The sequence below is a fragment of the Seriola aureovittata genome, chromosome 2 (genome assembly GCF_021018895.1).
Source record: "Seriola aureovittata isolate HTS-2021-v1 ecotype China chromosome 2, ASM2101889v1, whole genome shotgun sequence".
NCBI lineage: Eukaryota > Metazoa > Chordata > Actinopteri > Carangiformes > Carangidae > Seriola > Seriola aureovittata.
In genome coordinates this window covers 27,817,514-27,844,425 of record NC_079365.1, presented here as the reverse complement: position 1 = coordinate 27,844,425, position 26,912 = coordinate 27,817,514, and the positions used below count along the sequence as shown (strand labels likewise).

Genomic DNA, 26,912 nt, shown 5'->3' with positions numbered 1-26,912 from the left:
TCATCAAATGTGTTTTGGCTCAGCAAGTGTCCTTGAGCGCTGAAATTGCTCACACTCCGAGATTCACTCTGGGTGAGACCGTCAGCCAAATTCCTAAAAACATAACTGAAAAAACACATAAATGGAAAAAAAATAGCCTGTCTTGTTTTTGTAATGTTACGGAGGCTAATTTTTCATTTCCTCACAGGTCGATTTACAACTTTCCCGTCTTGCTGTGTGAGAGCTCACAGTGAAATGTGACAGGAAGGAGGTGAGACACAGTGATGTGCATGATAAGTGGCCGCAATTCAGCTCACTGTTGCGTGTGATGTGTGTCTCTGCACAGTGAGACTCTATGATATATTTTGTTTTCACTGGGCAACAAACTCCACATGCACGAACCCTCCAGAGGTGGGCTCCCTGTTGGAGAGCGTTCAGGGTCAGGGTTGATTTAAGCTGCAGATTGTAAAATCTTTTTTTCAGCATTATAATCTTTATGTTCAGTTCGCTGTTGGCTGTTGTTTTAAGCTCTGTGATTGGCTGGTTGTAAGTAAATGCACCTTGGGCATCTTAGTTGTTTTCTCTCCTTCAGTCTTCGTGTCCACAGGCGTCTTGTATTTTTAACCCTAACCCTAACCCTTTTTTATCAAAGAACCACATATTTTCTAACACAGTTGTTCATCTATTATATCTGACATTTTCTATGGGAAAAATGAATGGGACTTTTATTTCTTCACAGCTGTATTCACAACTCTCCTGTGGCTAGCATCACACTATATCTGTGAGCAAGTAATTTGGATGCACAAAAGTGACACTGGTACCTGTTCGCTAACTTACCACATAGCAAAGCTAACGTTAGCCACCTGCCAAGCAGAAACATAGAAACCTGTGCATCTGTCTTCATACCTTTCAACTCTCTGAGGTCTCTCCACTTCAGTTGGACTGGGCAACGGGGCTACTGGGAGAAATCCCAGTGGGCCGACAAAATATCCATAAAATTATTAATGGCCCATACAGTCTCTTTACTGGCCCTCTCTGTGTGCCTGTCATTCAGGGTGAGGATAAGTCTAGGGCTGAATTCCTTTCCCAGTCCAACCATGCTAGCAGACCATGAGGAGATATTCACTGAATTTGACAGTGTATTAGATTAGAATCGCTTACGCCACCTTTAAAAAAGTTATAAACTTTCTGTTTAAAAGATACTTTTGGTCTGGAACTCTTTGGATCAGGCTTATTTCTCTATTAAGGGAAAGCTTCATCATACAATGATATTTTGCCAAAATTTGCTCTTGGGCAAACATCAGGGGTGGGGGGGGGCTTTTCTCTTTCAACATGACAATGCCCTTGTGCATAAAGCAGATGCCCAAAACAATATTTTTGTGGAAAAGAAAATCAACCTGCCCGGGGCTGTGTGGATGTAAATTATTTATTAAACTGAATTTCAGATTTGTAAAGCACAAAAGACTAAATCAAACAAGGCTAGAAAAACTTTATCATCTTCTTCACCAGAACTTTTACAGTTAAGTTGCAACTGTTACATTAAAACTAAAAACTGTAATTTAGTAATGCAGTCATGACAAATGTGGCTAACTTTGCAAGTTGGCATCAAAATAAATGAACAAATAACTTAATCATGCTGTGACAGGCTGTCAAAGCAATTCTGGTCAAGAGAAAGGAAATCACTGTTAACAGCAGTTCAATTTAGGATCCAAAGGCAGAACACAGACAAGGAAACCAAGCTTGTGGAGATGTTAGCTGAAAATGGCTGAGCCTGAATTGTCTAGTGGAGCATGACGAGTGGATACAGCAGGTATGGCGAAGAAGAAGCTGAACGAGGAAGGCAGACACTATAGACTGGAAGTGATGAACCTGAGGCTCAGGCAAACACAAGGATTAACAGGGTTCAGGCGAACACAAGGGAAACACCGAAGGGGAGAAACTAGGATCTTGGATAAACCGAACGATCCGGCAAAGACTGGAGGGATGAGACGGGGCTTTAAATACTGCAGCTGCCTGTAGGGTAGGGGTTAATGAGACGATGTGCTGCAGGTGGATCGGCAGGGGAAGGAACCGGATAGCCAGTCCCAGCCAGACATACACATATATGGCAGAGAGAGAGACGAACAGGGGACAAGGGGTAGAAGACACAGGGAAATGAGATGACAATTACTGTAGTTATACTTTGCCCTCCTCAGGTTGTCCAAACAGACAGATGGTGAATCGCAGCTTCACAGCAGCTGACTGACAATAAAGATGGTCGGTGAGGATGAATGTGAGAATCTGAGCAGGTGCAGTCGAATTTTTCACACCATTGTAAAAAAAAAAAAAAAAAAAAAAGACATTAACAGCTTTAACTGATTGACTGATGTCACATCCCTGCACTTTTCACACGTTCCATGTGAGTTTGAATGAGGTGCTGTTCTTTCTCTCTCAGGGACACCAAATCTTTCCTGTGACTCTTTAATCATAACGGTCATTCAGACTCTGACCAGGCGTGATTTTAACTTCATGTGCAGAATGTAAAATAGCACTACCTCAGAGGACCACGGCTGCATTCCAATACTGTAAAGACACATCCTTCAGTTTTTTTTTTTTTTTTTAATCCTCTATTCTCTCCTTTGACATTTCTGACTTTAGTGGCTACTAATGGCATATGCTGTCTTCTTGTAGTCCTCCATATGTAATTGTGCAGCTTTGAAAAGGCTGGATTAAAGACTGGTGTTACAACCCGGACTCAGGGGAAAGCAACATAAAGGATGAAACGCAGTTAGGTCAAACAGGTTTAAGTATATTAGAGTGCAAAGTGTGCTGGCTGAGGGAGAGAGAGAGAGAGAGAGAGAGGGAGGAGGTGGAGGAAGGGCCTTTTGTTTGTTGGTCTGGACAGGAGGTTAATGGGCTTCCTGAAAATAAATAAATAAAAAAGAGCAGGTACACAGAAACACACCTTAACAGCTGGATATCAAGTGAACACATGAAAGCTGAAATCAGTCACCAGTAAATCTTTGTCAACTCTTCCCTTTGATCCAAATTGGGCTCCACATTAAAGGTCCCATATTGTATGAGGTGAGATGTCAGTGTGTTGTTTGATTATAAAGCAGGTCTAGGTTCTATACTAATACTGTGAAAGTATCAAAGCGCTTAGTCCTCAGAGGAATGAACACAGCCTGTATTCAGAAACTGAGCCTTGAAACGACCCATCAGGACTTTCTGTAACTTTGTGATGTCACAACAAAGTGGTCATGGCTGTCAGCGATGCCCTAAAGCCCAAACCACCCTGACCCACCATCCAATCTTGCAGGATTTGGTTTCTCTGAGTCTTTACCTGAAACCTGCTATATATTTTAATTCAATCACTCAGAAAACAGTCAGCCAATAAGAAGAGAAGCTCAGAGTCTCTTCTCTTCTGATTGGCTCACCAACCTGTTGTTACTAGAGCTCCAGAGAAAAGCCTGAGGGAGGAGATTTAAAACTACACTGAGATGGTTTTTGGTTCTTAAAACCCCAAATATATCTTCGCATGGATCAACACTTCAAATAAAACACTGGAAAAGTATAAAATATGGGACCTTTAAATGAAGCTGACAAGAAACAGAAATGATTATAAAGTATTGTTATGACACCAAATGAAGACATATCTCATATTTTATAGGTTATGTGTAAAGTAATGTATATTTCTGTAGTTTACCAAAAAGTAATTCTGTTCTGTTATAAAACTCAAATATGAATCAAATTATTGAGGATTTAGGAGAATTATTGATCAGACCTTAGGTCTCATTTCTTGTGTTATTTGTTTGTATTTGTCTTTGTTTCACCATTTATTGCCAGTTGATTAAAAGTATAATCATTTATTTGCTAGAAGAAGTCCAAGACATGATGGTGCATGCAGCCAGATGGCACAGTTCATTTTCTGTGGGTTGCTTCAGGTTACGACTGAGCATAGAACTGAGGAGCATCAAGTACTAACCAAAAGATGAGTTAATGGTGGACTGGTGCAGAGTCAGGAGGGGTAAGAGATGAAATAAAAATGAGTGCACACCTGAGGCAGTTTCTGCGCTCCTGGGACCGGACCGGGTTTTGTTGCTGTGTTGTTGTTTTTTTTTTAATTTTATTTGCAATAAAGCCTTCATCACATTAAACCCAGAAGACTGCTAGTGTTTTAGATGAGTTTGCAAATCATGTGATGAAGGATCTTAACTCATCCGGTCCAGATGAAGACTTCTTTTCTGTGTCATACCCTCGGTATCATCTGTTAGTTAGTATCTTTACAGGCATGCCCTGTCCTGTTATCCTGGTTTCATTCAGGATATGATATAGAACATAACTTAATTATTCATATCTCTGTGTCACTCTAACATTATCAGGTTCATCTGTGGCTTTGCTGCCTTCACATTACAATCAGCCTCTTGTCATCTTTGTCCTGAGGAGCAGCTTTTATTAGGAGACTTTCAAAAGTGCAAACCATATTCTTTTCAACCATATTCATTCTTTTGTTTTTCCTTAATTATTTGACAGAGGGTGTCGGTGTGAATCTTGTAGCAGGACAGGATCTTAGACGGACCGTCATTAACCTGAGCATGGACCAGTCAGCCAGACCAGGGGCAGCGGTGCACACAGGTGTGTTCACCTGCTAAATATCACTGCAACAGCTGCTGTTGTTACATAACTGCAACTGAAACTCGACGCTGGGTTTCATAGATTTTGTGGCTGCCTCTCAAAGCCTGCAGGAGAAAACATCTGGATTGAGGCTGATGTGCTGCCAATATCAAAACTATTACTTGTGTTAAACCGCCTGCTCATTTTATCTGTGCCTCGGTTTTAAATTATCCCAGATTTTATGCGACATAAGGTTACGCATGAGATCCTTCCACGGCAAATGAACTGCGGGAAAAGAGGCAGTTTTATGTGAGAGTCAGTGTGTCAGCTGTTTTAAAACGTGGACGGGGGCACGTTGTTCTGGACGGCGACCACTCCAGCTGGTGGCGCCTGCAAGTAACGAGTCATTTAGTGGATTTCTGAAACATGACATCAGTTCAAAATCAGGTTTATAAGCACAAAAAAACACGAGACATGAAGGTGATAAAACAATGTTCAGCGTATTTGGAGATGGTCCTCGGTCTCCAGGACTCCATCATTTCTAGAAACACAACCTGCTCTCTTCTCGCCTGCTCCATTCTTATGAATGCAGTCATTCATAATAACAGAAGGTGTCAATAATTCAAAAAGAAGAAAAAAATGATGTTTTTCTTTTCAGTGTTTGTTTGTCCATATACTGTTTTGGCAGTGGGCACCGTGGACTGATAATTAACGGGCGTGGGAGGATTTTGCGCGTGTGATTGCGTGTGTGTCCGGGCGTGTGTGTTTAGCTACGAGAGAGAGAGGGGGAGCTGGTGGATGGGAGAGGGAGAGAGAGAGAGAGAGCTCTGTGAGCAGACTGGAGATCTCGTTCCGGTCCCTGATATTCGGACACTTTCAGCGCAGGAGCGTTGAGCAGAGCAGTAGACCACTACACTTTACTGAGGTCTCTCTCTTCTTCTTTTTCTTTTCTTTTTTTTACAGATAGCATCTGATCCCAGGCAGGTGCCTGTGTGGACCCGGGCTGTGAGGGGTGGGGGGAGAGAGAGAGGCATGAGGAGCGTGTCACAGACAGCTCGGCTCTAAAGCGGAGCGCAGTTATTTCAGCGGTGCGTGCTGTGCCTCTGTAGCGCCTTCTCCTTCTCGCCTCCACATCTTGTTTTCAGGCTTGAGGAAACTATTAGCCCAAACCCTGCCTGGTATTTATCCGCAGGTGTGACCACATTTATTTATTTATTTTTTATTTTTTTTAAAGTATGACATCAGTGCCGAGCGTGGGCTGGGTTATTCACATATCCAAAGACGGAATACCGGGATACTATAAAGGAGTTAACGGAGTGCTTCTTTTACTACATCGCTGCCCTTTATGAGCAGCGACTGACGACTGTGTTTCTCTCTTTGTGTCTTTTCCTCTAAAATCCTGGAATGGGTGCCCAAGCAACAAGCGACCGTGGCTGCGTGCAGCGGCAGCAGCAGCAGGAGCAGCAGCTCTGCGCACACTTAACCAGGGATAACGCATTGGTGAATCAGTCGCTGAGGTTGGTTTGTATGTTTGTGTGTGCATAAAGGCTCTACCTTGCGGGATTACACGGGTGTTATACCCCGACACCTGCCTTTATTCTCGGGTAAACGGGTGGTTCTCTGCGCTGGATCGAGGACAGGGAGGAACTCGGTTGTTGGATTTGTAAAACTATCCTAAAGTGCCTTGCACCTTGCAGTGGTTCTACATTTTATTTTCCCAGTCGGAGTCTGTGGCGGAGCTGCTTTGATTCAACTGTTCGCGGGAAGGGAGACAGATCAAATCATGGGGAGGCACTCTAATAACCTCCCCCAACTCAAACCATGTTTTACATTCCGGGTGTTGTGGATGGTTCAAGCCTTCCTGGACGTGGCCGGCTCCCAGGAGATTTACGCGCCGCACTCGATCCGGGTGGAAGGCGACGTGACGCTGGGGGGGCTCTTCCCGGTTCACGCCAGGGGGGTCCCGGGGATACCGTGCGGGGACATCAAGAAGGAGAACGGCATCCACCGGCTGGAGGCGATGATGTACGCCCTGGATCAGATTAACGGCGACGAAGATCTGTTGCCCAACGTCACCCTGGGCGCCCGGATCCTGGACACCTGCTCCCGGGACACATACGCGCTGGAGCAGTCGCTGACTTTCGTGCAGGCGCTCATCCAGAAGGACACGTCGGACGTGAGGTGCACCAACGGGGAGCCGCCGGTGTTTGTCAAGCCCGAGAAAGTTGTCGGGGTCATAGGAGCGTCGGCCAGCTCGGTGTCCATCATGGTGGCCAACATACTGCGCCTCTTTCAGGTAAGGAGCCGAGAGTTTGCGGAGTGTCTCTGTCTCTCCTCCTCGCTGTCACTCTGCGCCTCTGACAGACACACATCACCACGGTCAGACACAAGCTTCACCTTCTTATGTAACTCTACATTTCTCATGCGGGGGACTGAGTGGAGCCAGGTTCAGCTGCAGCTGGTCTTGTTCCACTACACTTACTGACCACGATACCCACATCCCATTTGCAACGGATTCCTCTACAACAGACCCCCCACCCCCAGCCCCCCACCTACCCACCCACTCACTCTCCAATGCATTGCCTGCAGTGTGAGTCTGTGGGCTGGTTTTTTGTGGAGCAGCCTCTCGCAGTCGTGTGTGGCGTGGCTGTGAGGCTGGGTCAAGTTGGCGCAGCAGGTGTGGTGACTGTAATGAATCCCGCAGAAGTGCACTACAATAGCAATAACTGCAAATCGCATGTTTCTGCTGAAATGATCCCAGCAGTGGTCAGAGTGTGTTCCTGTTCCCTGCGGGAACAAGTACCAACCTGTGCACATACCCTGGTATCCATAAGACACAGGAGCCAGTTATTTCATTCTCATCCTCTTCATTGATGCTGAGTCAAACTGGTCAGACGCGCTGCTGGGTGTTGTTGGGGGTTAACATCATTACTGCCAATCATTATGAAAAGACTGCTGTTGTTTGACTCGTGCTTTATCAGAACCAGGAGCAGAGCTCAAGCTGTACTTCAGTTTCAAGTTCACCCCCGTGATTGGTGTTTGTAGTGGCGGGAAGGTGTGTTGAGTGACGTCAGAGATGCTCTACGTGATGATTCATGATTTCTTTCCTATTTAACTCTTGAATGAATGTGAATCTTTCCGTGACTTGTGTTTTTTTATGTGTTTGTGAATATTTATCGGCTGTATTTTGATGCTGTTAATCAGTGCATCACTTATGGTCAGTTTTTATTAATTAATTGACTCATTATAATAACATAGTTCTATTTTTTTTACATTTAGTTGCAGTTTTTCTCTTACTAAAATATTCTTATTCCATTTGTTGCTTGTATTTAGTGTCGTAACAATGTTTTTTCTGTTGCCCTCCTTTGAAGAAAAGGTTTTTAATCTCATCAAGGCTTTTTACCTGGTTAATTAAATACAAATGAATTAAGGCATGAAATGGATCTGGCTGATCCAGACGTCCTTAAAGTAAGCTTTTAGTCTAGAGGATGAAATTTAGATCCGATCAGACAGACACTGAAGACAGAGAGAGAGGGAGAGAGAGGGAGAGAGAGAGAGGCGTAGGTGCAAGAGACATGAACAAAAGCGCATACACACAGTTTATGAAGTGAGCGAGAGAGCTAAAGTGAAGACGTGAGAGAGAGGGAGGAGTGGTAGCTCCTCGGCTCTGTCTGCATGTGTGTGTGACTCTGCTCCTGTTCCTCCCTGTTTTATTTTCTGCCTCTTGTTGAAGAAATCATCCTTCTCTCCTTCGTCTTGCTAATGCCCCCACAACTCTTTACAGAACTCTGGATATGTGTCATAATGAGAGGGGATTACTTTAAGTTAAAGACCTCAAACAGTCCTGTCTTTTTGAGTAAATATCATAGACAGTCACTTTGCTCCACTGTGATTGATCCTGGTCCCATGTTATGGTGTTTATTGCAGGGAAAACAAAGTAATTCTGGCCTCTAGACCAAAAGTCTGTGATACTCTGCTGCTAAATAACTGCACTACATCACCCGTCATACTGGGTGAATGAGGTGTTGATTTACTCTTTAAGTCCTACATTTATTCAATTCTTCAAAATCTAGTATGACGTACGTTTCCCTGACACGTGCACAGACCTGGCATTCAGTTGTGTTCACTTCACTGAGGACGTGGGGTCCATTTTAACTTGGTCTCTTTAAAACTACGACCTTCAACTGAATGAAATCCAGTCAGTGTCCCGTCATTTTATGGACAGTTAAAGATACTTTTTAGTTATTTATTTATTTCCGAGCCACAGCTTAGTAACTTTTGTAAGCTTTGCAGAGCTTTGGCTTTCAGGCCGGCCTAACTCTCACCAGTGGAAAGCTGATTTTGAAAAGAATTTAATGTCCAGGAAGCTCCAGAATTTAATGGCGGCTAAGCTCCGGATGTTTTTAATAACAGTCACTGAAAGGTTCTTTCACACTGGGGGCTGAAAGTGTTTCTTCTGTCCCAAATTTTTCAGGGCATGCCGCGAGACGATGCTGACTTTTTCCCGTCCATATTGTGTGTGCATGAGTATGCATGATTGCCTTTTGAGATATTAAATTCTGTAGAGTTTTCCACAAGTGAAAAGAATGAATGAAATCAATTCTTACAGCCTCATTTGTCCATGAAGCCCATTGGATTATCAACAAGTCCTCCAATTATAAGTCCATATAAGTCGTTTGTCCCTGTAGTTTCTGATACAATCCTTAACGGGCACCAGTGGCAGGTGTATGGGATGTTCATCGTTGCCACGGCGACGATAATAAACGTGGTTAAGGTTGTGGAACGGTCGCAGTTTCATTACATTTAGAAAAACTTGGGAACTTAGGAAAAGACGGTGGATAAAAGAAGCACTTCCTTATGGTTTCGAGGACCTTTGTTGTCATGGTAACAGAAATAAACGCAGTTAAGTTGTGGGACTGTCGTGGATAAATGAAACAAACTGTCAGTTTCAATCAGTTTGAAGTCTGAGTTAATGGCAATGTTAACAACCTGCCAAATAATTCAGCTTGTATCAGACTCACTTGAATTCGTCTCTCACATAAAGGTGCAGAGGAGATTTGTGCAGGTGGAGCTGAGCGGTAAACGGCTCAGACAATGATGGAAAAAGGGAGGTGTGGTCATCAGACAGCCAGGAAGCCAAAGCTGGTTTCTGCTTCCCTGCAATGCAACACTGAGTGGAATGAAATGGGTGGGGGGGGGTAATTATTTTCCCCTGTGATAGAAAAGTCATCTGTTCCACAGCTGTTTTCACTTCATTACACCCCTGATGTTCATAAATGGCCTAGTTGGCATCACAGTCACACAACAAACACATTAAGGCTTCACTCTCTGGACTGCCAGGTCAGAGCCTACAAAAAGGTTTTTACTGCACATGTCGGACCGTCTTGCAGCAGTTAACGGGAGTGTTTACCTGATGAGCGGGAAAGCCTTTTTTTTTTTTTTTTTTCCTCCCATCCTCTCATTGTTTAACGATACAGTGGTTTTTTTTTTAATCTTTTTTTTATGATTTCTGTGGCCAAAAATACCAGGGTTAAAAATCTTGGCATGGCATTAATGAAACTTTAATTAAACAATTATAGAGGTCACCATCAATATCCCAGCAGGCACTGCACATCGATGTAACGTCAGAAAGACGTTAAACTTTGGTTGACGTCAAAACCAAATATTGGCTAATTGATATTGTGATGTTTAGCAGATGATGGGTTTTATTCTTACTAAAATGTTGGTCTTTTATAATTCGAGACGTCAGCGACGAGATATTTCCAAGACGTTGGATTTGGTTACTTAGCAACAAAACATCACCACCAGCTATCGTCAGTATTCTACTGAAAAACTCTTAGAGCGGAAACAATAAGTTTAAGTTTTTGAGCCTGGGAAATTATAATAAGCTTTTTTTTTTTTGAGAGAGAAAATAGTTCGTCAGTTAATCAAGAAAAATAATCAGCAGATTACCTAATAATGAAACTAAGTGTTAGTTGTAGCCCTGCAGCCAGCACACCTCTAATCATTACCTGCCTCACGCCGTTTTTCTCACATCTCATCAAGTCTTTTTACTTCCCCTTCTTCTTTGTCTTGTTTACCTCTTTCCCCGTCTGTGTGTCTTTCCCTTCCTTCCCCTCCCTCTCTCTGTGGGTGTGCTTCATTAGGCCATAACACCGGGCGACTCAGCACAGGTGCACACCGAGGAGAAGCTCCAGGGTCATTAAACTCCCCCTGTCACGGCACATAATGGAGCGTACCCCCTGTGTTAGCCATAAATTTTAGTGAGCATGAGAGCATAATGAAAATAGAACCGCTCCCCATCCCTTCTCCTATAAAACAAAAGAAAGAAATAATAACGCGGCTGCACAGTCGCAGCAGCTTTTAATGAGTAGGGGTCTTGTTTTTAATCGAGAGGGTGGGAGCGCCACATCATTAGAGTGGTGGGTGGGGGTTTGGGTGCTTTCAAAAGATAAATCATGATTGGATATGTTTTGTGGGAGTGGTGATGGGAGTTAATGGGCGGGATGTAAGCCACAGCTCATTAGGTACATACAGTGTATTATGGCTCCACCATATGTGACGATATTAATGTCGATAATGGGCCGTCGGCGCTCGTGTTAGAGAAAACACATGTAGGATCAGGATTTCTTTTTCCACTCACTTCACCGAGAACAAGGGACGCGACTTGGTTTGTTGCTTCTCTCACATTACGAGACAATTATACATTTAATTATGTGGCGATTACATTAAAAGTGCGAAGCTAAACCCAGCAGGGTTTTTCTTTTACATTTGACAGTAGATTACAAGTAGACCTTAGGATCTGAGGGAAAACACTGGAGGTTGGTTGGAAACATTTGGCGGGATCACAGATGTGTCAGGTGGTTTATAACCGCGGTGTAAAGTGGGGGGAGATTTACTAAGCCTGTTGCAAATTACCGTAAGGGGCACCGAATTTTAGGCTAATTTTATAGAGCGGGTATTTACTGAAAGTACAGATGCTGCAGTTCATCTGATTTGCATGAAGCGCAGATAAATAGGATCTGATGGCCGCCTGCTGCGACGTGTTGCACGTGTCTGGAGAGCAAAACAAAGTGCCGTATGCCGCTGAAATGATTAATGGATTAGTCTATTTTGATAATCAATTTGTTATTTCAGTAATAAAAATTGCTTGTTTTGCTCAACATTCAAAACATTCAAACTTTAAGACCCTGGCAGCAGGTTCGAAAACCGAGAACCTTATTGCTGTGGCGAGAAGAGGCGACACCACTGCACCACCTCTCTTTTGTTATGTTATAATTCAAGTATCATTTTATTGACAAAACAAACTCATCGATTATGTGAGAGCATCACCGGCAGATCAATCAGTCATGGGAGTAAGTGATATTTTTGGAACTGGAAGTGTGTGTTCATCTCTTTGGAGTAAATGTGAGGAAATATCAGTTGATGTCATCATCAGCTCAACAAAAAAAAAAAAAAAAAGATCAGAGTGAATGAGTCATGAAGAGTCAGTGTTGGAGGGTGTAACTGAAGCGTCTTGTTTCCTGCGCCTGAGATAAACAGATGAAAAGTATCAGTAGCTGCTTCAGTCGGATCACGCTGGACAAGCAGGAGGTCACCGAGGGAGACAGGAAGGTGAAATCATGAAAAATGACATGTTGTATTTCTGCTCTTTCATCTTGTGTTGCTGCGTAGAGAGCTCTGGTAAAGTTACTTTATAATATTTCTCTCTCTCTCTCTCCGTCTGTCTGTGTCTCTGCTGTGGTCTCTCACCCAGTGCAGCAGATTCTCCACCTGCTTCTCTCAGGTGTGAGTTTTCTGCTGCAGTGGTCACTCCGCGATGATAAATCAAATACAGTATTTGTATCATTTCTGTTGCCTCCTCTCATATTTTGTGCCTCCGAGGAAGAGCACCTTAAAATACATACTGCAGCAGACCGAACACACCGTTTCCCAGCTGTGCCACTTTTCTTCCTTTTAGTTCTCCAACGTTTTCACATCAAGGAACATCTGAACTAACGCAACTAACCCAGATGTCATCGTATCTGGACTTGGACCTATATAACCTATAAATGAACTATTCAATTTTTGTGGAGGTGTTTCTGTTTTAACCGAGGCAGCTTTTCCAGCCTGCACAGCACGATGCAGAGAGGGGGATAAACACACAGGGGAGAGACCAGGCAAGAAACAATATCAGATAAATAAGTGGGTAAAGTGGATATAAGAGGGAGAGAAAGAGAAAAGGAGTTGTTACAATGTGCTGAGATAGTTGATAAGAAAAATATTTGAGACTGTGAGGATGTGAAATGGAGTTTTACAAAAGGAAGGAAGAGGGAAACTGAAGCTTCACTTTTTAGGCTTATTCATCTTTGTAAATTTAAGCACTTTAAGATTCACATTTTTCAAAAGCTGCCAGTTTTGTGCTTATTACAGTCTGTGTTTTTCTCGAAATGAGAAAATAACATTTATTATTAACAATTATTATTAGAGAAGTTATTATTCAGAATCCCCCCAGCCCACCCTTTGCAAGCCGGAATTTGTGTCCAACTGGATGTTAATAGTCCAAAGATAATGTGAATGTTTTCTTTATTTTTTTATTTTTTTGTCTGACCACACTTCAGTTCATAGGAAAACAATACTTTCAGTTACTGACTCGTGCTCGCTCGCTGTGAGCTGTTGCATGCTGGAGGTTACAGATACCGGTTTACCGCGGCCAAGTCTGAAATTGCAGTTTAAAAAAAATAAGAGTGACGGGAAAATAACCAGCATTTCCGACCACAGTTTTTCATCCTGGTGGGTGGGGGGGGGGCAGGCGTCAGAAGGAGTGTTTAAACTGCATGACAAGAAGATTCTCCATTCAAACCGAAACAAATCCTGTTAGCCGCCGTGGCTGTGCTCCTGCAGGAAGGACAGCCACCCCGGCTGCTCGCTCTGCAGCGGAAACCCCTTTTTACTGGGCTCAGAAAATAAAACGGCGATGATGTTGTTTAAAGTGCTAAATATTAGACCTGGGTCAAACATTGTTTAAATAATACTGTGAGAAATATCCCACTGGTGGTTAAATTAACATAATCATTGAAAAACCAGAGAGTTTAGCACATTAAAAAGTCTTGCACGTATAATGATCATTATTAATCACCTCACAGGAGAAAGGTCCCTGCGGGGTGAATCCCTGGAGGTGGTTTGTGTCTGGAGGTAGCGTGGGTGTCCTCTCAGTGCTGCAGGTCCATATGCAGGTCAGGAGAGTCGCACACTAAAGGAGCCTTTCGACTGTGTTACAAAAAGGATTGTGTAAGTTCATGTCGCGCTGTGTGAAACTGTGCAAAGAATGAAATACGAAGGAGTGTGTGAGTGCAAAGAAACGTCATCAGCTCATGTCAATCTATCTGCAACGCTCCAAAAAGTTTTTGAACTGCAGCAAAGTAATAAACAAGCTTTGGCCACGGTGCTGAGAGTAGAGTGAGCCGCGGCTCGGAGAGAGGGAAAAGTGTTTGTGTCCTCTCAACATTAAGATTATTGAAAAATGTTGCTCCGCTCGGTGTAAACTGTATAATTTCATGTTTTACGCTGTCGTTCAGTTCGCTGGCTTCGTCACATGGTTAATATGAGAGACTAAATCCTCCAATGGTGGGTCCAGGTGGGCGGGGTTTGGGGAATGGCTGAGAGCGGTGACATAGCTGTGACATCACAAAGATACAGAAGCCCTTGGGGAATGGCTGAGAGCGGTGACATAGTTGTGACATCACAAAGATACAGAAGCCCTTACGGCTTGTTTTAAGGCTCAGTTTGTTAATACAGGCTGTGTGTGTTTCTCTGTGGACTGAGGCTTTGATACCTTCACAGTATTAATTAGAACCTAGACCTGCTCTATAATCAAAAAAGGCATGGACAATACAATATGGGACCTTTAAACGACCTCATGAATGGGTTTGTCGCTCAGTCTCCTGTCTGTCAGCATTTTTTTTTCGACAATTGGACAGACTTTTGACTTGTCCAGGTTGTTCTTTCGCCTCTTGTGCGGTGCATGCTGGGATACTGTATGCTGCAGGGCCCCACGAGCCTGAGCAGGGAGAAGCAGCTATAAATGATTGAATCGATGAAGCAATTTGAAGTGGATTTATCTGACACTCTGAAACTCCTTGATGTGGACACTCCTTCCAGACAAATCTGCTAATTCTATTTCACGCAGCATCTAACCACACCACTGACTTTGAGTAAAGGCTTTGCCACTCTCTGGGACTGCATTCTATATTTTTGGGGCACCACACAGACTCATAACTCTTAGATACACTTTTTTTTTTTTTGTTGACCTACATTCATTGAAGCGCCACAACAAGAGCGCTGATTCATTAAAACTACCGTGGCGTTGGTTGTAGGTGCCCATCATCTTGCATCGTTGCTTTCCAAACACTTCCAGGTGGGAGTGGAGCCACGCCGCAGGTGCTGCAAGAAGATAAAACCAGAATCAGAAGGGAAGCAATCAGTTTCACTTTTGAGTTTTGTCATGATGCAAAAAAAAAACACCAAAGAGACAGTTTGAAAGGATTTTTGTCTTGGCAAACTTTGCTGGAGGAATTGTCCCTTTACCTTACTGAAAACAAGAAAAAAACTGCCGTTAATGAATATGAATGATTTCACTTCCAAAAAGCTACAAAACTTCTCTGTATGAGGCTGCATTATGTATTAAAAGCAATATCCAATATGATCATTCCACACATCACAGTGTTTTGTTAATGAAGTCGCTGCAGGACTGGAATGAATCATATATCATCCAATATCACAGCCCAACTCCTCTGTTATTATAACTGGCAAAGTTTTTGCAAAGTGTAGAAGTGAATAATAAGAGGAACAGAGAATCTGCAGGTGTTGGAAAGTCTTTAAAAGCATTAAATTTACTGTAGTTTCAGCCTTAGGCGGTAATGTTAGTTATGAAATGTTTCTGCATGTGACTGCGTCTGTAAGGAGACAGGGAGGTCGTCACTTCACAATGGACAAGTCTTATTACAAAACTTAAAGCGGCTATAATCGATATGTCGACAGCTGGTGAACATGGTGGAGCAGTCAGCAGCTCGAGAGCCACATATTTCCCTCAGGAGCCGGTGGAGAAGAAGAAGAAAAGCAGAGCTGAAAGAGGAGGGAACCAGGCGGACACGAACACTTATGGATGACCGACACGGGTTTAAAAAAATCGGTTGAGCGTTAACTCATAACAGTAAACAACAATCTAGATACTGACCCCAGGTATTTGCTTTATTAAAGAATTGTGACTAAGATACGGAGTGGGAAACTTTAAACTATAAAAATCCACTCGTCAGTGCCCTCTGGTGGACAAATTATGTAATCAACTTCCTTTTTCATACATTATATCGAACCCAGCATTTCATAGCTCCGCTGCAATTGCTTGTTACTTATCAACAAACATATACACTGGTACAATGTGTCTGTGATAGTATAACATTTGATTTTTCAGCGTAGCTCTAACAGTCGAGTGGACAGACAACCCGGCGGTTACTCTCGAGGAAGCAGCAGCAAACAGACACCTCCCTCTCAAGTTTTTCTCTCCTTGTTTCCTCCCTCCCTCCCTCCCCATTTCGACCCTCAATCCTCTCGCGGCCGCCTTACAAAGCTGCAACCCCTCGCATTCTATTAATCCAGCAGCCAGGAGAGAGAGCGCTTCCACTCTCAGCCGCTTCTCCCCTTGTCTTGGGGCGTCTCTGCTCGGGAAGCCTCTTTCTCCCCGCTGTCCTTGCTAAGTATAAAAGAATTGCTGTGGTGGACTTGGTCAGCCCTCTGAGACGCACGCAGCCGCCCATCTATTACCGGCAGAAAAAAGCTCCTGTGGGTGCAGACACTACTCAGACTCTGTTTCCTTTGTTAGTTGCTGCAATTTTAGATTAAGAAGCCTTGATTCAGCTTGTTGATACTGATTTTTACGACAGTGCAGGTTCACATTTATTTAATTCAGCGGTTCTGAGTGGTTTTTCATCCTTGGGCTTAAATTGAGCAAATTAACTGTCACCGCAGGACAGACCACTCTAAACATAGATTTAAGCTCAATACTTGCTGCTGTCTTTTCTCCCTCCGACACACGTCATACGACTGGCCGAGGATTTAGAGGATGTGTTCCTCCATGACCACATTTCATCAGCAAAAACATCTTTATGTTGGTTTTATGTGAGAGTGAAAGCAGCAGTTGACGTTGTTTCTGTTATCCATGACTGTTCGACAGTAATTATTGTAACCGTGACAACAAAGACTGTCTAATGTTGAGGAAGTACTCATTTTAACCCAAATCACAATCTTTTCCTAAACCTATCCAAGCCATGACCGTTACTGTAGTAACCATGGCGACGGAGGTAGGTACGCCGATCGCGGTACAGTCTGCGTGTTTATTATTGAGTCCAGGATGTCTTTATGCTGAGGATGTTTATCGATGCTTGATCGAGGAATCATCATGATGTCACTTCAAATCTGAAGCAGGAACCCCTGAGGAAAGTCTTTATACACTTAGAGAGAGTTAGTGCAGCAGCTGGGGCACAGAGACCTTGGGCCTCACCCTGACCTTTCACCCTGAGTCAGTCATTCTTTAGGTGGACAAGAGAAACTTCCCTCACACTAACGATGGGTCATGAAAAAAACGACTTCTATGGTTGTTGTGGGTGGAGGAGTGACTGGGCCGCAGTCTGCCTGACTCATGGCTCAACTTTCCGACTGAGCAGCTGCATGTTGAACAACGACGATGAGGGGAAACCCAGTGCGTTAAAACAGGGACGGCAAAGCATCCCGGCCGAGCGTCTGTATGTGATGACGCATAATGATCACAGCTCATGAGCGCACACCTGTCCAGACCAGGTGGCAATCATGACGTTGTAATGTAGTAGTGTATGTAGTACTTATGAACAGACCTCACAGACAAAAGAGGTTCAGGGGAAGAATACAAAACTGCTCTTGCGTGAATCAATGTGTCTTTGAGTTGTGATCTGGCTGACATGAGACAGCTGCTGCTGTAGAGAGGTTGACCAGCAGTGAGCAGTACCTTTCAGCCACTAATGTGCAAAGTACAGCTGTCATGAAAAGATACTAGAACAGCATTAAAGTGCCTATATATGGACCTTTCTGTTGCATTTTGATAAGCCATTATATTGTCTTATTATCTCATTAGCTGACACTGCTGCAGGAAGAACTGCCGTGAGTTTATTAAAGACTATTTAAATGTGATCCTAGAAATTCTTTGTTAAAAGCTCTCCTTGCTTCAAACACTGATCAGTGACAAATGAAGCTCTTTCTACTGTTATTCTCATAAGGGACTTTTGATAAGAGGAAAAAAAAAAGTCAGAATGATTTTTTTTTTTTTCCCAGTGAGGAATTACCCCAGCGAAATGAATTTGCATGTTGTTTCAGCTGCTGTTTATTTTAACATATATTAAGAGCTGCTGCAAAGCCGTGCTTCCAGGTAGCCTACAGGCCTCCATTTAATTTTGGGTGACCACCCACAGTTCCAGAGACGCGCCGTTGCGTATTCAAAGAAAAGCTAGTGTGCCAGACTCCGGCAGCCCCTTGAGGCACGGAGGGTCACGCAGGTTCATCTGTAACGGGGCAGAAAAGCCTGTCAGTGTCGGCGTTGTTCATCTGAGACCTCACCTCTGTGTTTGGATAAAAGCTCAGATAGATGTGAGGATCAGGTTCAAAACAAGCAGACATGGCCTCAGGTTTGGTTGTGGTCTTTCGGGACTTGACAGTACAGAGCCACATTGGATTTACACAGTAAATAATAGAGTTGAACTGTGTGCAGCACAGTTCATACTTCCCCCATCTAAACCAACATTTCTGTATTGTTTTTTATCAAAGTGTCCTCATGTGTTTGCAAATTTTTGCAGTGTCACATTAGAAATCTGCCGTCAGGGGCCAAACATACTGCGAGGGGTCTCCAACCTTTCCTACTCTGAGAGCTACTTAATAAAAGGGGCAGAGAGCGCCTCACATCTTACATTACTGCTTACATTTAATCACTTATTGTATCGATTATTATTATATCAATATCCAAAACTCACATTTTGTACTAAAAAACATCTTTCAAAACATCAAAAAAATCTGAGATGATAACACCAATGCAAATAAACATCTGTAAGTCTGCTAAGAAATCAGAGAGAAGTTGTCAGTTCATCCAATGGTACATAACAAACGGGAACTCAGTACACTTCATTTTCCACAGTGAAACCCATATGTTGTGTGCTCCACTGCAGAAAATATAAGGTTAATAGGTTCTACATATAACATTGCTTGATGACACCATGATGATGTGTGAGAAGCAGGTCATGCCGTTACGTTTTACCAATTTACCATCTTGTGGGAGGAATGAAGCCTCTCATGAGTTTGGACAAGTGCAGGGACGTCAGGTGCCGATTCCGATGTGGCTACGTCCATCATAGTGGACGCCTGTTGATCTGCTGTGTAGAGGAGGGCTTGCACTCCCACTACCCACTCTGTGTTTGTGCGAATTAATGCTGCAGCTGTTTTCTGCATATTTACAATTAAAGTGACGCAAAGATGATTAAGCGTCTACTGTTGAGTTTGTGAAGCTTTTACAGCTCACCATTGTGGGCCCGCTGTGAAAATGCCATCAACCGACCAGCTAATGCGAACACTAAAAAGATTATTTACTGTAGTGATCAACTTAGACGACACCGGTGCAACCCGACGAAGCCAATCAGCGTCCCTCAGTGGCTGAATGTACAGTACAAAATAGTCCCACATTAATCTGAGCAATGACCACTCTGGGCTACTCCTGCTGGAGATTTGTGGAAACCCTTTTCATGAGCTCACTGTTTGGCACAGTGAGCAAAATACAGCGGCGAGGCTCCTGCCAATTTACAGCAGTAAAAAGTCGCTGCGGTATTTATGGTACATTATGTTTTCCAATGATTCTCAGTCAGAGATATAAAACAGTGCAGACAGGTCACGAGTGCTCGGCTTCGGTGTTCAAAGTCTTCCACTTAACCGGATGATGTTTGTTGCCATGGAGACCGCTCAATGCCATAACCGATGGATCTAGTGTCAGTTAATTAAAGTGCTCTGTGTATAGATGAAGTCGGCATCCACTCTGACATTCCTACACTTCAGCTGGACAATGACGTGAATATGTAGTCGTGTTTTAGCTGATGCTAGATAGTGATCGTCCCAATACACTTTTCAATTAAAGAGAATACACGGAACAAGCCTCTGATTCTGACAGCATTAGTTCCTTCAAGTTTCCTCCAGGACACATGGAGCAGGGCCGGTCAGATCTCCCTCAGACTTCTGGGTAAAGAAGTTTTAGTTTTTTTTGTTTTTTTGGAGAGGAAGCAGGATTGATGTTTTGCCAGCTCAGTCAGCAGGTCAAGGACAGTTGAGAGAGACTCTCATGCTGCTGTTGCCAGAGGAGAAGTTGCAGCTTGTCACTGCATGCTCTGCACATCTGGCCTGGCTGCTCCTGGCTGGTGGGAACTGGCTTGAAATCTCACCTTTATAAGTTTTTCAGCAGTGAAACAGCTGAGTGTCGAACATCTGGTTATTTGAGTTTTTATCTCCCTGTTTTTTTTTTTTTATCACCACTGAGGAAACACCAGTGAAAATAGAAATACAGGGACCCTTTGCTGCAAAGAACTCAGAATAGATCCATCATCAGCTATGGATTTAATGAACACGTCTTTTTCAACCGAAGTGAAAGAACTATTTGTCTTTTCTTCCCACATAACAATATTTGACCATCTGCATACTCCAATATCTCTGTCTATGATACCACCACCACCACCACGCAGTATGATTTACAGTCAATAAAACAATCCCATCCGACCTCTTAGAGAGAAGACATCTGTTTTTCTAAACCACATAAACATGAAGGTGATTTCCGTGACACGTATGAGCGATAATGCTCTGATCTTTGCTTCTATTTTAAGTCACGGGAGAGCTTCCACCTCCTCCCACTCTCAATCTGTCTGTGACTTCGTCTTAGCTGTCACTGTTGTCACCACTTCCAAACACTGCATACACACCGCAGCCTGCATACAGATGTTACATGTTCACACAAAGTAAATTTAAGAATTTAAAACAAACAGCGAGAGCTTTGACAAAAGCAATGAACAGGAGTGTGTGTGTGTGTGTTTGATGCCAACAGGTGCTGAGAGACAAGCTCTCACATAGATGATATGATGAGGAAGAAAAATGATGACAACCGAGCCCGGCATTACAGTCGACAGACAAAGCAGCCGTGTAATTATTGTGGGTGCATATTGATATAGTTATGCCTGGCGTGATCACATTTGAGGAGACAATGAACGGTTTTCAGTCCGAAATTAACCTGTGTCGACATGGTGTTATTATAGTCTTTAAATCCAGGTTTATTTTGTAGTTCTCTTACAGCAAAATGATATGTCTGCTCAGCAGCTTCCCTCCTGTTGGTAACCATCATAAAACAAGAGTCGACAGCCGTGCTGGCAGCTCGAAAGCAGCTTAAAATTACTTGTAATGACTGAGCAGCAAAACAGTAGATATTAGTCGCACAATGTGATGAATTTTATCATCGATAAGTCATTATGACATTAATTAGAGTTCATCAAAGTATTTGCTGGAGAAAGCAAAACTGAAGTAGAAAAAAGATTGATGTGTGCTTTATAAAAGGAATTAATTTCAACTGCAAATAATGCCCATTTTTATTCCACCTCCAGTTTTATCAAAATCAAGGTAATTTGAAAAATAGGTGTTTAAACAATCTGTTTTGATTGAGTTGGCTGTTGGATGGGAGCATTATAAGCACTGTGTAAAATGCTTCTGCAGACATTAGGCTTGGGTCGATATTTGACAATATTGTAATATCGAATATCGTGATATTTCACGCCATATGTGATATTTTTCATTCTTTTTTTGCAGATTACTGTATGAACTGCTGTTTAGTGACAGTATCATCTGTCATCATGAAATAAAATATTTTGAATATCGCAATAATATTGTGTATCGCAATATTTGGACTGGACTGCATTGAGATATTAAAGGTATCATGTATAAAGTGAGATATCTATGTCTTTTTTGATTATAGATCAGGTCTAGGTTCTATATTAATACTGAAAGTATCAAAGCCTCAGTCCACAGAGAAATGGACACAGCTTGTATTCAGAAACTGAGCCTTTAAGCCCGCCGTCAGGACTTCTGTAACTTTGTGATGTCACAACAAAGCAGTCACTGCTCTCAGCCATGCTCCAAGCCCCGCCCACCTGAACCCACCATCCAACTTTGCAGGATTTGGTTTCTCAGGGTGTTTTACCTCAAATCTGATATATTTTTATTTGATCACTCAGAAAACAGTCAGCCATAGAATATGTAGCATTTTCTAAAAGCAAACCATAATAGCGACCGCAAGGGTCACAACAAGAACTCCCCTGACCGAAGATTAACCATGCATGAAAAAAGAGCGTGGTGCTGTGCATATAGGGAAACCTCTCTGAGCGGTCAACAAACATCATCTACCAGGCTGCAGCCTGCCTGTGACCTCTGACCTCTGCACTGATGACCTTCGATGGATCAGGAAGTTGAGGCAAACACAACATCCATGTTTTTAAATGTAAATGAATAGAAAAACAACAGAAGCCCCTCTGTGAGGCTGTACTCAGGTATCATTTGGGGACCACGATCTTCTGGACCAAAGAGGTGGACAGCCATGCTGCTACCATGGCTAAACATAAATAGCTGTGAATGCACAACAATGAAGACTATATGAGAAGAAGGGGTGAAATCACAATGACATCACTGTTTAATGAGAGAATAAAACAAAAAAAGAAAGAGCTTCAAACACTAATGTACTGACTCATAAAAATAATGAAACCATTAATTAGAGCATGTAGCCAGGGCTCCGTCCCAGATGATTACTCTGCATATCTGTTGGGACTTCAACAATGGTTTCTGTGGTGCCCTTTTAAGCTTTGTTCTTTGTCTTACGTGCAGAATCCCACCGTTCTCAGTGGATGCCAACTTAATTGCTGCTGCACTGCTGGAAGGGAACAAAATTCAGAAACATTATTCACCTCTCAGCTGTCGGAGACCCAGTAGTACCAAGTTTACCTTTCTTAGGCTGAAGTTGATGTTGCAACGACTCTGACAATGTGATCCTGTGTTGACCGGTTGTCACTGAAGCGACAGTGATTCTGTTGTTGTGGAGAAGAGTTCATTGGGTTTTTGTCGGGTTCATCTTAGAGGAAGTCAACATACCATAAAGAAGTCAAAAGTAGAGCAAGTGTGTACCTTGGGCAAAAGAGCTTCAGTGAATCAGTCAAGCAGTCTGAGCAGCACTGGCAGGCTGAGCGCTGAAATGTTGCCTGCTGTTTGTGAGCCCACTTCTTGTCTGTGCTAGCAGCACGGCTACAGGGGCGGCTACGTCCACGTTGGGCCAACTGTTGGTCATTCAGTTGTGCGGTTCACCTCTGAAATATCTCAATAAATACAGGATGAATTGTCACACGTTCATGTTCTACTTCAGGACGAACTGTAACAACTTCTGATCCTCTGACTTTTCATTTAGCGCCACCATCAGGTCAACATTGGAATGACATTAGCTAGTGATAGCATGCTAGCTCTTCAGCGGTGTCCCAGCACTGATTGTCATAGTTTACCGTTGATGTACAAAAAAAACAAAACAACATATTTAACTGCCTTATAACTAACAGGAAATGAAACAATACATTCAACAGCACATCAAACGTCATGGCTGATTCTGAACTCCACAATTTCTTATTTCAGATTGATTACTTGTTTTTAATTTCCAAAGATGTTTCTGGAGCTGTTTCACCACCATCCGCAATTTATTTCACTTTTTTTCCAGTAGTTAGCAACTCCTCCATCTCCTTAATAAAATGCTATTAATATATTAACTATAAATTAAAATATTGATTTTTAAAATTTTTATTTGTTCAACCAAAACAAAATGTTGGTGATGCTTAGAATGAGTATGTGATCAATTAGTTTTATTTAGTGCAAGATCACCATGCAACATGGTCCCAGCGCACATGCTCTATTCAAACTCTACTTCTGTGCTGTATTTGCTTTGCCACACACACACACACACACACACGCACAAACACACACAAACAATCAGACAGCGAGATAAAAACACATCTGATTGTCTCTGTCTTTTTCTTCCTCCCTCTCCGTGTTTCTTCTTTTTTTTTTTATCTCCAACACAAACACATATCATCAACCTCTGTCTGCTCTCCCCCCTTCTCTCCTCTCTTTTCTCAAACAAATGCACATTTCATATAACCTCACTCTGGTGTAGTCTCTTTTCTTCCGCTCATTAATGTCATAAACCGGGGCGCTGGGACCGCTTGTCAGCCTGTCATCGCCTTTGTCTTCCTCGTTGGTGCCGTCACAAGGATCCCTCCGCAGAGGGAAGCTGCCAGAAATCGTTACAGCCTTGTGATCACTCGGCTCAATTCTCCAAGTATTAGCTGACGACGCGTAATGACAGTAATGACAGTAATGAATGAGGCATATCTCTCTCTCTCTCTCGCTCTCTCTCTTCGCACTCTGTTTTAAACATATGCGTACATACACACACTCGCACATTCCCACTCAGACTGCAATCAATAGCAACACAGTATCCCCGCAGACTGACTCCATTCTCACTCTGACATTCATCAAGCTCAAGTCGAAACCATTAATTTGTTTGAGCATTAATTCAGAAAGAGAAAATCACAGGGCTGAGTGATGCAGCCAACAGAGTGAATGCCACGTGTCACAGCAGGCTGACAGCACACTTCAGGGAAGATTATTACTTACATCTCTTTTTTTTCTTCTTTTTGTCAAAAGGTCATTTCTTCCAGAGGTGCAGTTCGTAATTGAGATTTCCTGTCTCAGGATAATAATCTCGCTTGTGTCAGTTAGAAATGAAGTTTTCCATCCACATGTGACATGAATTTCAACCATTTATTCGGAAAAATCTGCTGCAACAAAACATGAGTTAATGTGTGTTTTATTGAGATAAACAGCTGGTGGAGCTGACTGCAGTCGCTGCCATTAAACCTCTGCAGAAGAAGAAGAAGACAGTCAAAGTCCAGTCAAAGATCAAAAGATCCCATGTGTAAAACATGATGGAAATCAGACATTTGTTTGTGTCATAGATTAATGTGAGAAAGGTGGATGGAAATGAACTCACTGACTCTCCTCTCTGGCAACTTTTTTCGTTATTTGTTCGGTATCGAGAGCTGAGGAGCTGGAGAACCTCCAGGTTCTGTTCCAGATGTAAGAAAACCTTGTTCAAAATCCCACTGACTTTTGTAATAAATCAAACAACTCTAGTGTTGGAACAGAAACTTACTCAACAGTATGTTGTGTGGTTCACTGCATGTGTTTAGATGAGGATGGTGATTTAAAAAAAATAGATCAAATTTTATTTACTCAATATTTCAGTTTTTTTGCAGCCTGCAACAAACACCATTTCCCACAATCCCACAGACCATCGCAGATTAAATGTTACGGCTAGACAGAGGAGGCAAGTTGAGTGTTTGTGGTTAGTTCATGGTTTATAATAACAGCAGGACAGTTGATCATCTGTGGTTACTTCACTGTCTCTAACACACTTGTAGCTTTTCATGGGATCTGTAGTTTTTTGTAGTGTTGTAACTTTGTTTAAAATGCAGCGGTCTCAGTTTTTAATAGTGAATCCTGTGGTGCAGATAATTTGTCTGAAAATACAGAAATTGAACTGCAGCTAAGAGAGATGTATAATTGTGACGGAGAGATTGTACCGAGTTACAGAAGCTGCTGGAAACATAGACAGGACGTGACTTTGGGCTCTTTATACGACATGATTGCTAGTTACATATTTTATAAACCATTTTGCAAAAGGCCATTTCATGGACGGGGATTTAGTGTGAACTGAAATGAATGAAGCGTGCCATAATGTGCTTTGGATTCAGGCTGTCAGTAATCTGCGTGGAGCCCTGTGGTGCAGCTAACTTGGTGGAGAATGACATTAAAGGATAATACCAGTGTTTTTGGTCACAAGCAGCCTCCCAGGTTTCTCCCTGTCCTACGTTACCGTGAATACACGTCCAAAACAACATATAAACAAAGTTTGTATGAAGTCTTTTGGAAGAAAAAAAAGAAACTTGAAACAGAAAACAAGCTTGTTTTCTCGGACCTGCCTCTCCTCACCTGTCCACCTCAGTGTCCCTTGTCGGCTTATCAGCTGACACTGCTTCTGCCTTTTTTTTAAGCTCTAGTAAATTTTTGTGTTTTCCATTCTGGTAATTCTGTTTCCTCTTTTCCTCCGGCCCGTGACCGGAGACAGATCAAGGTCCTCCATCATCAGGGTGTTCTAATTACTTCAGTGCGTCTCAGATCAGACGAGCAGAGAGGAACTACAGGAAGTTTTTTTTTTTTTTTTCCTGAACAGCAACCTCCCCTTCAGCATGAATCTATTTACTGGTGAGCTGATCTGAAGTGACAGTACAAGGAGTGGTCAGACGTTTCACTGTAATTTATATTACATGATTATAATTCTGTAGAATAGACAAACTACCTGTGGAAACAGGAATGACAGCTCCAAAGTTATTCATATTTATTCATAAAAGGAAAACTATTACGTCTGGAGAAACTGAATCATAAATCAGTCGTGAAATCCCTCTTGTAACTTTATTTAATTTATCTTCATACGCCTGAGCCCGACAAGGACGTCAGACTGACTCTACTTTCCTGTCACAAACAAATAACACTATAGATTTTATCAACAGCATTTATATGTTTTTATTCCTCCCTCAGGACAGTTATGTTCTTTGAGTAATAAACATATTTTAATCGTCAGTTTGTGTTTTTTCTAACCGTCACATCCTGCGACACCTTGACGCTGCATATATCTATAATCAGTATTGGGGTGTCATCTCATGACAGATGTTTTCCTTTCTAAACTGTCATCGTTGTTTGTTTCTTCATGTTTAACATTTGAGATGCTGTTCATTATGAGTAGTTGCCATGTCCTTAAAAATGATGCTGGGGTTGAGTTAGGATGAGGGCACATAAGACACATGTGATGCTTCTCGCTCAGTCTTACTTTATATGAATCAGATTGCCTTGTAGTTGCAGACTCTAATGCAGTTGTGTCTTGTCTGCTGAGTCTGCTGTTTAGTTCCCATCTTACTAGGCCAGTGTTTGTCTGTTTGGCTACCCATCAAATGCCATCCATCCATCCTACCATCCATCGGCTTTCCGTCATTCAAGGTTGGGTTGCGGTGGCAGCAGGTCAAGCAAAGTAGTCCAGACGTCCCCCTCCCAAGCAACATTTTCCAGCTCCTCCTGGGGGATCGTGAGGCGTTCCCAAGCCAGATGAGATATATAAT

The 26,912-nt window shown here is 42.7% G+C and overlaps 1 protein-coding gene across 2 annotated transcripts in view; it reads left to right on the top strand.

The window, feature by feature from the left end:
* Nucleotides 1–5,324: 5,324 nt before the first annotated feature.
* The window catches only part of LOC130162002 (metabotropic glutamate receptor 7), a 264,569-nt gene continuing 242,981 nt past the window's right edge, over nucleotides 5,325–26,912 (top strand). For both annotated transcript variants that reach the window (XM_056365422.1, XM_056365431.1), the window contains exon 1: nucleotides 5,325–6,868. In XM_056365422.1, coding sequence (XP_056221397.1) covers nucleotides 6,356–6,868 — 513 coding nt within the window. In that variant the 5' untranslated portion in view covers nucleotides 5,325–6,355. The remainder of the gene's footprint in view (nucleotides 6,869–26,912) is intronic.